Raw genomic sequence first — 15,194 nt, 5'->3', positions numbered from 1 at the left:
GTGATCCTAGTCAGTTCATGGGAAGATTTTCCTTTATTGGAACAAACTCAGTTTTCTAGCTGTGGTCAGAAAACAGGATAAAGAGATTACTTTTCCAGTGACGCTGTGTTTATCTGTACAACAGGGGTCTCGGATGGCTTGGTCTGTTCAGTGGCCGGCGGCTGACTGGTCAAGCCTACAGTGCCAGACTCGCCCGGCCCGCCTGCAGCCCAACGCCCGCCAGCGGCTGCACCCACGGCGCCGCCCCCGCTCCAGCCCTGACGAGGCTGAGGGCCTTCCGACAACTCTCCACGGCTCTGCAGCTCCTCCGTGGGACAGAAACGCACGTGCAACGAGCCACACAGAGTGCCAAGTACAGTTCCTGTGCCCAAAGGAAAACGGGAGGCAATCTGCCTCAGGAACGAAACAAATGGTAGACTGCATCATTGCTGTAAAGGCAGTGGCCACCAGAAGTTCTGATGGAGGGAGAGGGAAGAATAGGTGTGACATGGGGCATTTGGGGGACATTGGGATTGTCCTGTTTGACACTGCAATGACAGATACAGGTCATTACACATTTTGTCAAAACCTATAAAACTGTGCGGTGCAAAGTGTAAACTATAATGTAGACTACAGACCATGGGTGGTAGCAATGCTTCAATCTGTGTTCAACAATTGTAAAAAAGAAATGTACCACAATAGTGCAAGTTGTTGTTAATGGGGATGGGGGGAGGGGGATCAGGTGTATGGGGATATGGGAATCTCATATTTTTATGTAACATTTATGTAATCTTAAAGTTTCTTTAAAAATAAAAATATATATATTTTTTTAAAAAATAAAAAAACAAATGGTAGATCTTATATTAAACTAGTGAAAAAAAAACAAGTCAAACTCCTCTATGCTAGAATTCCAGGCAGGTTCCATGGAGACCACCCGTCCAGGGCCTGCTCCTGCCCCGCCCCCGGGGCCCCACCCACAGGTGGATCCTGTGGGATCAGCACCAGCACGTCTGGAATCAGCCGGCCCTCGCAGCCTTCCCTTCAAAGCCGCAGGACTTGTTAACACTGGCATTATGTTAACATTGACATTAAGAAGGCACGTTCCCAAAAAACTCTCACGGGATTCAGGGGAGGCACAATCAGTGGTAATCTTGGCCCCACTGAAGACAGCAACTTGAATAATCCCACAGCTTATCTTTCTGAATGCCAACATATAAGAAATGCATAATAAACTTTAAAAATTGAACCTGCAAGCTCAAGGAAACTGCATTATAACTGCACAGTGTATCTGTAACTGCAGTTTAGGAGAAATAAGGTCGAAGTGCTCACTTGCTGCCCATCTTGATAGCTGTCAACACTCAGTCTCTGTGTAGCCATCATGGTTAACAAGAGCTTTATTCTAAGACATCAAATCATCTTGAGTCAAAAGCAAATGTTGTCTGGGAAAACAAAAGCAGGAAAACACCAGTTAATAGCTGTAGAGCAGTTTTTGTCCCTTCTTCCACAGCATCCACATAATTTTTAAAACATCTTCTTCTAGCTGTATCAACCACCCTCAGAGCTGCTTCATAAACCCAGCCCTCACAGGAAGCACTTTGCCCACTTAGTGGCCATTTTTGGGTCCCTGTCCCAGGCCCTGAATTGTCATCGCATCAGTTAGCCCTTTAGTTATCTGTTCACTCACCAGCAAGTATTTAGTGACTGACTACCACATGCAAGCAGTCGCTCTGGGCGCGGGACACAGAGGCAAACAAGACAGGTGAGAGACCCTGCCTCCAGGAGAGAGCGAGGCGACAACCAGAGCACATCAGGCAGGTCCCACGCAGAGCTGGCCCGGCACCTCGCGACACAGGCGCACAGGGGGCCGCCCCGGCTGCCGGCTCACCAGCCTCTCTGGGAAAGTGGCGTTTAGGCCGAGGCTGGTGCTTGGAAAGGGGACGGCAACCCCAAGACCTACTCGGGGCCAGAACTGGTGTGCCAAGGGGCCGGGCTGGGCCCACTCCTGACAGTCGCAAACGGTACAAAAACAGGAGCAGCGGCTCGTCTGTGAAACGTGGCTGTGAGGCGCCTGACCGCTGGGCGGAAGCCGGGAGCAGGGCCCAGGGCACGGAGCTGCGGCAGGCGCCGAGGAGGCAGGGCGCGGAGGGGGCCAGGGGTGCTGCAACCAGGGCGGGCTGGCGAGGGGGCAGTGGGGCGCTGGGGGGACCTGAAGGAGGTGGGAGGGCGTGCGGCTGGGGCAGCGAAGCAGAGAAGAGACGGAGGCCGGGGAGACAGGACCGAGAGTCGCAGACTCGCAGGGCCCTAGTGAAGACGGGAGCGCTCCAAGGGGCGGGCAGCCCCAGCGGCTGAGCAGAGAGGTGGGGTGACTCCAGGAGGTGCCCTCCAGCCAGCTGTGTGCAGAACACACTGTGTGACCGGCAGGGGGCGACTGTGACAGGAGAGGTGGGACAGTTTGAACCTTGTGAATCCCAGAAAAAGACAATGTTCTTAGACTAATCCATGCCTGGGAGTGTAGGGCCACGTGACTGCGTTAAATTCAGTCAAGGGGCCTTTAGGCTACTTGGTAAGACTGCTTTAGGGCTTTTGACTGGACTGCGTCAGTGAGCCCCAGCCAGCTTGGGTCTCCGCCCTCTTGCTGGGTCTGACATAAACGGAGACACAGAGAGACACACAGACCACAAAGAAAGCCGCCATCTCTCACCTGCCATGGGAGAGAGGACTCGGGGCTCGCTAGCAGCCAAAGCTTAAGCACCAAGCCCCCAAGAGGCCGGGCCCGCGGAGGAGCTCAAGGCTGAGAGACGAGCCACACGCCCGAGAGCCCAGAGCCAGACTCACCCGAGAACAAGAGGAGGCCGGGAAAGAGACAAGCGCTGGCCCTGGCGGCCACAGCTGGGCTCTGGAAGATGGGAGCCTCTGCCGGGGAAGGCAGGGCCCTTGTGACCAGCACCCATCTTGCTTTGCCATGTGTCAGGACACCAGGATCAATGGTAACTGATGGGGAGGAAAAAACCTCTGCTGCTGCCTTGAGCTGGATATTTTACAGCCTCAGAACTGCAAGCTTTTACCCTCAATAGAACTCCCAGTATTTCTGGCACTCTGCACAGGCACCCCTGTGGCATACTGAGAGGGGAGGCAAGGCACTGGGTGCAGGTGCAGTCAACAGGGCGTGCAGGTGGGACACAGGTGGGGCGGAGAAGGTAGGGGCTCCAAGGGCCCCTCCGAGAGACAGGAAGAGCAGCACTGTACCTCCCAAAACGGAGCCGGCTGCACAAGAGAAAAGCAGTTGGGAAAATTTACGTCTGACCTGTGCTCAGAATCACATCAGCCTTGAGCTGGTCGTCTCGACCAGAGGCTAAACGCTGAAGAAGAGTGCCAGCCAATGCAGAGCCAATGTGCAAAGACTGTGGAAGATGTTTTTTGCTTTGGCTTTTTGTTTTTCTTAGTTATTGGCACTTAAGGAAATCTCTGTGAAATCACAAGCTAGATAAAATATTAAGAAATAATTTAGCAACTAAATCCCAGGGTTAACACTTTAAAATACTGAAATGTAAGGTGTACAACAAAACAATACAAGAAAATGAAATGAAAAGAGGTACCATCTAAAGGAAAACGATGAAAACACAAGAGACGATTATCAATTAAGAGAAACAGACTTTGGAAACAATGAACAGAGGCTCTAAAATAAAATTTTAAAAAGTCCTCTATATGTTCAATGAGATAAAGGAAAATCACTGAGAAAAAACTAAAGGCTATCAGGAAAATAATTACTGAACAATACGAGAATCTCAATAAAGAGAGAGAAATTTTTGAAAGAAACCAAACAGAAATATTGAAATTGATGACCACAATAATTGAAGTGAAAAATTCCCTAGAGGGTTTTAACAGCATTTTGGAGCTGGCAAAAGAAAGAAGAAGAAAAAAAAATCAGTAAGCTTGATGGCAATACAACTGAAATTATTGATGTCGAGGAGAAGAAAAAACAATTTTAAGAAGTGAACAGTTTGGTGATGCATGGGAAAAAAACAATGAATGTAACTTATGGACTATAATTAACAGCAATACTGCAGTATTCGTACATCAATGTAAAGGAAGGTGCTAACGATCAATACTAACGGTCAATAATAGGGGGCATGGGATTTTTTCCTTTGACTCAGGAAAACATTAAAAATTTATCGAGGCAATGACTGCACAACTCTGTGATGGAAGTGAGAGCCATGAGCATACACCCTGGGTGAATAACACGAGACGGGGATTGTACAGTACAGTGAACCATGTGGTGGAGGATGGACTGTGGTTAACAGTACAAGTGAGAGTGTTCTCTCACGAACGATAAAAAACATACAGTACTAATACATGGTGTTAATAATAGGGGGTATATGGAAAAAACATACCAAACGTAAGTTATGGACCATAGTTCGTGGTAACAGTCTGATGATATTCTTTTGTAATCTGTAATAAATATTCCACAATAATGCAAGATGTTGGTGGAGGGGTGATGTATGGGATTTTGCACGTTATGCATGATTGTTTCATAAGCTCACAACTTCACTAATAAAAAAAAATTTTTTTTTAAGTGAGCAGAGACATGTGGGAAACCACCAATCATACTGATATATGCCAATATGGGAGTCCCAGAAGGAGAAGAAAGAGAGAAAGGGGCAGAAGGAATATTCAAAGAAATAATAGCAGAAAACTTCCAAAATGTAACAAAAGACATGAACATATACCTTCAAGGAGCCCAATGAACCCCAAACAGGATAAATTCAAAGAGAACCACACCCAGACACAGAGTAATCAAACTGTTCAATGCCAGGGAAAAGGAGAGAGTTCGGAAAGCTGCAAGAAAAATCAATGTATTATATGCAAGGAGTCTCAATGATATTAAGAGCCAATTTCTTATCAAAAATGATGGAGGCAAAAAAGTAGTGTGATAAAACATTTAAAGTGCTGAAAGCAAACAATTGCCAAAGAAGAAATTTATATTCAGTGAGACTATCTTTCAAATATGAGGGAGATAAAGACATTCGCAGATAAACAAAGCCTGAGGTAGTTCATCACCGCAAGACCTGCCCTACAAGCAACACTACAGGGAGTTCTTCAGATGAAAAGGAAAGGCCAGTAGACAATGGCGCAAAGCGGCATAAAGGAATAAAGATCTCCAGTAAAGGTAACTGTATTAGTGTATTCCAGGGAAACAGAATCAACAGGATACATACACACACACATATACTTATTCTGTAAATATTATAAGATTACAGAAATTAGCTCACATGACTCTAGGGATACCTGAGTCTGAATTCTGAGGGGTAGAATTCCCTAGGAAAAGCTGCCTGGCTGAGGTAGAGACAGAAATTCCCTTTTTCTGATGGCTGAAATCATCAGCTTTCTCTTTAAGACCTCCAACTGATTGAATGAGACTTGTCTCATTGCTGAAGGCAAATCTTCTCAATTGATTGTACGTGTAATTAGCCATAGATTCAATCAACTTACTGATTATTTAAGTCCACAAAAGGGAAGCACGGATTTGGCTCAAGTACAGAGCGTCCACCTACCATATAGGAGGTCCAGGGTTCGGTACCCAGGGCCTCCTGGCCCGTGTGGCGATGTGGCCCACATGCAGTGCTGCCGCACGCAAGCAGTGCCATGCCACGCACAAGGAGTGCCGTGCCAGACAGGGGTACCCATCATGTAGGGGTGCCCCACGCACAAGGAGTGCACCCCACAAGGAGAGCTGCCCCGCACGAAAAATGGAGCCTGCCCAGGAGTGGAGCCGCACACACAGAGAGCTGATGCAGCAAAATGACACAACAAAAAGAGACACAGATTCCTGGTGCCACCTGACAACAATGCAAGCGATGCAGAAGAACACACTACAATGGACACGAGAGCAAACAATGGGGAGGGGGGGAAAGGGAGAGAAATAAATAAATCTTTCAGGGAAAAAAAAGTCCATGAAATGTCCTCACAGTAACAATCAGGCCAGTGCTTGCTTGACCAAATAATGGGGGCACCATAACCTAGCCAAGTTGACACATGAACGACCAAAGTCCACCCCTCGTCAACCTGGCAACGGTACACATCTCCTTAAACTATATTTAATCTCTAAATAAAAACAATAACAGTCCTATTTTTACCTAACAACACTCAACTGTCCTGCATCAACCAGATAGGCACTAACACTTTCCCTAGAAGAGGGTAAAATCTTTGAGTAATAGTCACACTTAAACTTGATGTCCTATAAATTAAATACTATGACATAAGGTTAACAAAACCTATGCTATATGATAAGGGGATAAAAGGGGGAAAAAACAAGGATACTTGCTTTATGTATATGTACACATATATTTATAACCAAACAATGAATAAATATTCATAACATCATTTCTGTAATTGGTAATGTAGTTATAGCTTGTGTTTATCACTACCTTCTTCCACTACCCATTCCATATTCCCTTTACCCTCAGCAAGCACCTTAGTGGGACATGGTCCTTTCCTGAAGTTTCTGGGCCATTAGTAGCCCTGCCTGGATTGGGTTGTGGCAATTTTCCACTGACTTTAATCACAAGGCATGGCAGTACTAAGATGTCCTAGAAGATCTCCTATATTCCAGACAAACTCTTCTTTACCCCCATTGTGCAGGAGTAGTACCATTTTCCCTTGATAATCAGGATCAATCACCACAGCCAGTACAATAATTCCCTTCTTTGCCTGTTGATTCAGAGGCATGAGGTGCCCAAAGTGGCCAGGTAGCAGTCTCAACTTCCAGTTCACTGAAATCATTGCTGTGTATTCTGGTGGAAGTCCTCCTACCAGCAGAGTTTACGCTTGCAGGGAAGGAAAGCAAGAATTTTCCTGGTGGATCACGAGGAGTAACAGTGAGTGATGCCACTCCATTTCCACCCCTTGATTCCTGGACCCGTGAATCCTGGCTATAGAAGAACCACCACCATAGAGTGGATGCTGATTTAGAGCATACACAGCCTCCCAGAGAACACTGCCCCAGCCCTGCAAGGTACTGCCACCCAACTGGCACTGTAATTGAGTCTTCAAAAGGCCATTCCACTGTTCTATCAATCCAGTTGCTTTTAGATGATAAGAAAAATGGTAAGACCAAAGAATTCCAAGAGCATGTGCTCATTCCTGCACATCCCTTGTGATGAAGCGGGTTCCTTGACCAGAAGCAATGTTGTGTGGGATACCATGATATTGAGTAAAACAGTCTGTAAATCCATGAATGGCAGTTTTGGCAGAAGTATTGCACGCAGGGAAGGTAACCTTGCATCCGGAGTATGTGTCTATTCTTGTTGAAAGAAATAGCTGCCCCTTCCATGATGGAAGTGGTCCAATGTAATCAACTGTCAGCAGATAGCAGGTGATCACCTCAGGGAATGGTGCCATATTGGGAACTAAGTGTGGGTCTCTGCTGCTCGCAGATTGGACACTCAGCAGTGGCTGTAGTTAGGCTGGCCTTGGTAAGAGGAAGTGCATGTTGCTGAGCCCATGCATAACCATCCCTACCACCACGGCCACTTTGTTCATGAGTCCATTGGGCAATGGCAGGAGTGACTATCCACAGTACAAGTCATCTTACCCACTTGATTAATAAAATCTTCTGCTGAAGCTTTCCCTCTCATGAGCATTCACACACAACATAAATATCTTCATGTTTTTTACCCACTCAGAAAGATCTATCCACATCCCTCTATCCCAGACTTCTTTGTCACCAATTTTCCAGTGATATTCTTTCCAAGTCCCCAACCATCCAGCTAAACCATCACCCACCGCCCATGAATCAGCATACAAATGCACCTCCAGCCATCTTTCCTTCCAAATACTGCTTGAAGTTCTGCCCAGCAGGAGGATTTCCCTTCACCACTGTCCTTCAGATGTCCCAGAAAGAGGCTTCAGTGCTGCAGCTGTCCACTTTCAAGTAGCACTTGCATATTGTGCAGAACCATCTGTAAACCAGGTACGAGTTTTCTCTTCTTCAGTCAATTGACTATAAGAAACTCCCCAGGAGGACACAGCTCTGGGCTAGGAAAGAGAAGGTAATGTGGCAGAAGTGGGAACCATGGGCATTTGGGCCACTTCCTCTTGTAATTTACTTGTACCTTCAGGGATGTTCAAGACCTCTCGTATATACCACTTCCATTTTATGATGGAGTGCAGCTCTGCATGCCCAACTTTAAATGCCTTGGGTTGTCAGATGACACCCAGTTCATGATGGACAATTTGGACCTCCTGGTAATTTGGTGGCTCATGGTTAAGCATTCAGTCTGTACCAAGGCTCAGTAGCAGGTCAAAGCTGTTTCTCAAAAGGAGAGTAGCCATCTGAAGATGGCAGGACTTTGCTCAAAACCCTATGGTCTGTGTTGTTATTCTCCTACAGGGGCCTGCCAAATGCTCCAGAAGGCATCTCTTTTTGCCACTGATACTTCCAGCACTATTGGATCTGATGGATCATGTGGCCCAAGTAGCAGAGCAGCAATCCCCATTCATATTAGAAGCTTTCCTTGTCACCCAGTAAGTGGGCTGGAGTAGCAAGCCCAAATGAGGAATATGATGTCTCCAATATCCAAACAGGTCAACTAGGCATTGGGCCTCTTTTTTTGGTTGTAGGAGAGGCCAAATATAACAGCTTATCCCTTAGAAGGGACATCTTGACATGCCTCACACAACTGGACACTTAAAAATTTCACTGAGGTGGAAGGACCCTGAATTTTTATTGGACTTATCTCACACCTGCTGACATGTAAATGTTATACCAATAAGTTTAGAGTAGTTGCTACTTTTTGCTCACTAAGTCCAATCAGCATGTCATCAATATAATGGACCAGCTTGAGGCCTTGTGGAAGGGAAAGACAGCCAAGGTTCCAGCACTGGATTATGACATAGGGCTGGCGAGTTGATACATTCCTGTGATAGGACAGTAAAGGTGTACCCATTGACCTTGCCAGCTGAAGGCAAACTTCCTGGCAGTCTTTCCTAACAGACATTGAGAAGAAAGCATTTGCCTGATCAATAGCTGCATATTAGGCACCAGGGGATGCGTTGATTTGCTCATGCAATGATACCATATGTGGAATAACAGACGCAATTGGAGTCACCACCTGGTTATGTTTATGAAAATCCACGGTCATCCTTCAAGATCCAACTGCTTATTGCACGAGCCAAATAGTAGCGCTGAATGGGGATGTGGGGGGAATCACCACTCCTGCACCCTTCAAGTCCTTGACGGTGGCGCTAATCACTGCAATCCCTCCAGGAATCCAGTATTGCTTTTGGTTTACTATTTTGCTAGGGAGGGGCTGTTAGTGGCTTCCACTTGGCCTTTCCTATCATAATAGCCTTCATTCCAATGTGGAGATTCTACAAATTGTTGAAAATGTCTGTTCCAATTACGCACTCTGGGACTGGGCAATAACCACAGAACAGGTTCAAGGGACCCCCTGGGCCTACTGTGAGATGGCCATCACCTAAAACTCCCTTGATCACCTCCCCTCCACAAGCCCTTACTCTGACTGGAGGGCCACAGTGCCATTTTGGGTCTCCTGAAATTAATGTCAGTTTAGAGCCAGTGTCTAATAATCCCCAAAAGGTTTGATTATTTCTTTTTTCACAAGGCCTGGTAAAAGGTCATAGATCCTTTGGGGAAGGCTGGGAACAAGATTAAAAGTATAAAATTTTGGCAGTGTAGCAGAGTTCTTCTGGAACCAAGAGGACCCGTCCTTCCTTTCATTTAAGGGGCTCTGGGTCTGTAAACTGTCTCAAGTCTAGGAATTGATTGAGGGGCCATGACTCTGTTTTTGTGATTCAAGTTAAACTTTTATTCACTTGATCTAGATCTCCTTTGCTTACTTGATCTTTATCAAGTAACAATTTAGTAGACTACCCATCTATTTTACTTCTAGGTATCCCATGATCTACTAGCCAATGCCACAGGTCTCTATGACTCAGACTATTCTGCTTCTAGTCTTTGAGTCTGCTGTCCATGGTTGTAGCCATGTCCACATTGTCTTTGATACCTAGGTGCTCTACTTTAGCTTCTGTCAATCCAGGATTCAATCATCCCCACTGTGTTTAAGGATCCAAGTTCAGTTTTGGTCTCTGATTTTCCTTAACTGCTTTTAATTTTCTTAGCTGTTTTATTGCTGTTCTATGTTATTTTAGTCTCTTCATATTTTAACTTCTCTTTTTCAAAAATCAGTGTTGCCAAAACTCATGATTTGAATGTTTTCTATTTTTATGATTAAAAGTCTAGACATACACTTTAAAAAAAAAAAAAAAGGATCCAAGTTCAGTGGCAGCAGTTCCCACGTAATATCTGACCTATAGAGAAGAGTAACCACTGAACCCTTCAGGGATGGAGCTGCCCTGACAAATTTATTCCTTACAGTCCTGCAGAAAGGGGTGTCCTCTGGACATTCCTGGGTTGGGTGAGCAGGTCTTACCTGATAAAGCCGCTCCAACATTTCAGCCCTCCAAGCCTTCCAATCCCTTCATGTACACTTTAACAGACCACTTCTGGCATTGCAACTTCAGGCAATGCAGGCCACATTTTGGTCCATGCCTCAGTCGACCACCAGGAAGAACCCTTTCTAACTCTTCAAGCCCTTTCAGCTACAACACTGAATCCAGAATCTCTGCTTGGTGGGCCTGTATCAATAAATTCAGCCTGATTCAACTTTATATTCCTTCCACCTTTATTTCCCACCCTCAATATCCATTCCAACATGTATTCCCGATTTCTGTCTACATAAATTGGAAAACTCATGCAGTTGTTTTGGAGTATAGTGCACCTCCTTACGGCTCACACTTTGTATCTCACCTTTTGGGGCCTATTTTGATTTCAGTCTAGTTATAGGTCTGCAAGAAAAGAGGGGTAGTGGGGTGGGTCATGAAAAGAATTTTAAGTGTCTTGCAAACCAACCACCTCAGGGCATTCCATTTCAGTTAAATCTGATGAAAAAGAATGAACCTTTTCAGCCTTCAGACAAAGGTTGCTTCCTCAGGGGAGGGGGTTCCAAGTAGATCAGCATACCAGAGGGTTACTCTCTTCAGGTGAGGTGGGGTGACTGATCCTCAGGGTAGACCAGTACAGCTTATCTGGAGAAGAAGACTCAGCAGAATCTAGGGTGTCAATGTCTCCACCATCCTCATTATCAATCCTTATGTCCCATTCCAATATTCAGGATCCCATTCCTTTCCAATCAATGCACTCACTGTAGCAGCAGACAAGATGCAAGATTGGGAATTTAATTTTCATTGTATAATTCAGCAGTTCACACAGTGAGACGCGGTCTGGTTTTCAGAAGTATCAAATCTGCAGTTGCATGAAATAAGAGTTGTTTTTTTCAAGGCGCTCATAGAAAGGCCCATGACCTTCACGTGGCGCTCAAGCTGGGGGTTTGAAGCCTTGCACTCATCCTTTTTTTAACAACTGTATCCAGCGTATCAGGAACACCAGCCAACACGTTCACGCTTTCTCATCCCACAGCACCCTGCTACGGAGCCGAGGGCCCTGTTACCCGGGGCCTTGCCTTTGAGGAGCACTGACCTATGATGCCCGTGCCGTTCTGCATCTCTCCATTGCCAGTCCATGCCACGGAATGTCAGTTTCATCTTGATCTTTGGAAAGAGTCATTAGTGCCTCTGAATCTAATCAGATTAGGGAAGCAAGTCCAAGAACCCCAGAACCAACTCAGGAATCTCATCCTTAAGATTTTGTTTCTAAAGAACTATTATTCCTGGTACCAAATTTGTATTAGTCAGGATTCTGCAGGGAAACAGAGCTGACAGAAAATATATATATAATGTAAATACTATGAGATTCATTATAGGAATTGGTTCACATTGTTGTAGAAGTTGAGAGAGGTTCAATTATTTGCGTATAGAGGCCAGGACTCAAGAATGATTTTGAGAAGGAGAAATGATTTATTGACGGCAGCTGGACTCTGGAGCTTTCTGTTTTAAAAACCCAAGCCCTGAACAAGATTTTCAAGTTCCTTTTATATAGGGTGGGGAGTCAAATGGTGCTTTTATGAAAGAAAACGACTTTCTTTGTTAGTTAAGTCTCTGCCTGAGTACCAGGTAGGTTTTGAATTAACATATCGCCCACACCTCAGGTGAGCTTGAATTAGCACCTTGCCCACATTCCGTCCGGATGCAACCTTGAACACACATTCAGTCTTACATCCTTTCTGAACATTCAAAGCCCATAGGGCCTATATCACTTAACTGGATTTCTAGAGACTAGGCACACTTGGATACAGAATTACATGATTTTGAATTTATGCACAGGCTATATTATATTTCCCATTCAAGGCCAAGTTCAATTTCCCTTAAGTTTTGGCATCACCACCATCAGTTTCCCTGGACTGACTGCTATGTTTATAGAGTTTGCATTGCTAAATGGACTCCTGGGACTGGAGTTGTTGCCATGGTCACCAAGGGCAGGACGGCAGCCTCTTACCGTTCCACACCCACAAGTCAGGACAGACAGCTTAGGTTATCTCCCAAGAGACCAAGAGCCTCCCACCCATAGCTCACATCAGCGTGACCAGCGGACCTGTGTGACCAGCGGAACGGCAAGTCTGAACTCCACAGGGCCGGCTGCAAGCTGGGAACTCCAAGGAGGTCTTCACTGAATTCCCCAGGACAAGCGGCTGGTTGAAGTAGAGATGGAAGTAATTTTTCTTGATGGCTGAAATAATCAGTTTTCTCTGTAAGGCCTCGAATTGATTGGATCAGGCTTCTCTCATTGCTGAAGGCAATCTCCTTTATTGATTATTGATGTAATCAGCCATAGAAGCAGTCAGCTGACTGATCATTTAAATTCATGAACTATTCTCACAATCACAGGCTTGCTTGGCCATCATGTGGCTAAGGTGCCCATGAATTTAACCACAGCAGTAACCACATGGGTGATTACAAATGCTAGTACCATTGTGGTGGTATTTTTTGGTATGTAACTCTTCTTACAGGTTCTAAAAGGCGAATGCATAAAGAGTATGATAAATCTATGGTTTCTGACATACAGTGTATAAGGATATAATTTGTGACAAGTACAACAATGGGGATGGAGGGATACAGGAACGGTGTTTATGTATGCTATGGAAGTTAAGCTGGCATCAAATCAAATGTGATTATCATTGGTATGTTAAATTTAAGCCCATGGTAACCATAAAGAAAATAATAGATTAAAAATATATACAGAAAAAAAGGAGAAGGGACTCAAGAAAGGGCAATACAAAATATCAAAAAAAAAAAAAGTAGAATCAACTGATGGATTGAGGGACTTGGAGTTGTCCTGAATGATATTGCAAGGACAGATGCAGGACATTACATATCCTGCCAGAACCCACTGAATGTACTGGGAGAGAGTGTAAACTACAAGGTAAATTACAATCCATGCTGTGTAGCAGTGCTCCAAAATGTATTCATCAAATGCAGTGAATGTGCCACACTGATGAAAGAGGTTGTTGATGTGGGAGGGGTGGGGGGTGAGGGGTGGGGAAGGAGGTATGGGAACCTCATATATTTTTTTAAAGATTTGTTTATTTATTTATTTTATGCCCCCCTCCCCTTTTATTCCCCCCCTGCCCTGCTGTTTCTGCTGTCTGTATCTATTCACTATGTGATTTTCGGTATCTAGTCCTCTTTTTGGTCTTGTCTTCTCATTTTTTTCCTCTCTTCTAGGATTCACTGGGATTCGATCCTGGCGACCTCTGATGTGGAGAGAGGTTCCCTGTCAGCTGCACCACCTCAGTTCCTGGTCTCTGCTGCACTTCACCTTGACTCTCCCCTCTGTCTCTCTTTTGTTGCATCATCATCTTGCTGCATGACTCACTTGCTCCAGCACTGGCTCACCGCGCAGGGACCAGCTCACCACGCGGGCACTGGCTTGCCACACAGGCACTGGCTCAGCATATGGGCACTGGCTCACCACACAGGCACGCTTTCTCTTCTTCTTCTTTTTCAACCAGGAGGCCCCAGGGATTGAACCCAGGTCCTCCCTTATGGTAGGCGGAAGCCCTATCACTTGAGCCACATCCGCTTCCCTTATATTTTTTAATTGGACATTTTGTGTGATCTACATATCTTAAAAAAATAATTTTTTTAAAAAAGAATAAATCCAAATAGACCTACTCCAGACACATACTAATCAGAATGTCAAATGTCAAAGATAAGAGAAAATACTGAGAGCCGCAAGGGAGAAATAACCATCCCATACAAGGGACACCCAGTTACACTCAGCATGGATTACACTTCAGAAACAAGGAGGTGAGAAGACAGGGGTATGATACAACTAGAAAACTGAAAGAGAAAAACTGCCAGCCGAGAAATCTTTATCCAGCAAAATTATTCTTCAAATATGAAGGTGAGTATAAAATATTCACAAACAGAAACTAAGAGAGTTTGCAAGAAAGACTCCTCCTTTGCAGGAAATATTAAAGCCTTAGAACCTAAATAAAAAGACAGGAGAGGGAGGCCTGAAAGAGAGTATAGAAAAAAGAATGGACAAAGGATAATCAAAAGAGTAAAAAGACAGATAAATATATGAAATGACATATGAAAACCAAAGAATAAAATGGTGGAAGGAAATAATGCATTTAGAGTAATATCATTGAATGTGAATAAAAACATAAGCCATCCATATGCTGCTTACAAGAAATTCACCTTAGACCCAGGGATACAAACTGGCTAAAAGTGAAAGGTTGGAAAAACATACTCCATGCAAATAGTAGCCAAAAAAGAGGAGTAGCTATACTAATATCAGACAAAACAGGCTTTAAATGGAAAAAAGTTATAAGAGATACAGAAGGGACACTCTACCAGGAAGATTTAACAGTCATAAATATCTATGCAACAAACCAGGTGACCCAAAATATATGAGTCAAACTCTGGCAAAACTGAAGGGAGCAATAGACATCTCTAGAATAATCATTGGAGACTTCAACACCCGACTCACATCCTTTCATAGAACGAATAGACAGAAGATCAACAAGGAAACAGAAAACTTGAACAATATGATAAATGAGCTAGACCTAAGGGACACATACAGAAGGCTACATCCAAACTCAGCGGGTTATACTTGTGAAGACAAGTGCCCATGGATCTTTCTCCACGATAGACCACATGTTAGGGCACAATGCAGCTCTCAGTAAGTACAAAATGACTGAAATTGTACAAAGCACCTTCTCAGATCATAACGG

The 15,194-nt window shown here is 44.7% G+C and overlaps 1 protein-coding gene across 2 annotated transcripts in view; it reads right to left on the bottom strand.

Annotated features, from left to right (window-relative positions):
- Window positions 1-15,194, bottom strand: part of PKNOX1 (PBX/knotted 1 homeobox 1) — an 81,071-nt gene that overhangs the window by 45,005 nt on the left and 20,872 nt on the right. Inside the window, exon 2 of one of the 2 annotated variants that reach the window (XM_058296293.2) lies at window positions 1,309-1,418. The exons of the other annotated variant lie outside the window; for it this stretch is intronic. Within the exon in view, the coding sequence (XP_058152276.1) occupies window positions 1,309-1,359 (51 nt within the window). The 5' untranslated portion in view covers window positions 1,360-1,418. The remainder of the gene's footprint in view (window positions 1-1,308; window positions 1,419-15,194) is intronic. 2 annotated transcript variants of the gene reach the window in all.

This window comes from Dasypus novemcinctus, chromosome 4 (genome assembly GCF_030445035.2).
Source record: "Dasypus novemcinctus isolate mDasNov1 chromosome 4, mDasNov1.1.hap2, whole genome shotgun sequence".
In the NCBI taxonomy this organism is placed as follows: Eukaryota; Metazoa; Chordata; class Mammalia; order Cingulata; family Dasypodidae; genus Dasypus; species Dasypus novemcinctus.
Note: the sequence above shows the minus strand (reverse complement) of the source record. Positions and strands in the feature narration are given on the sequence as shown.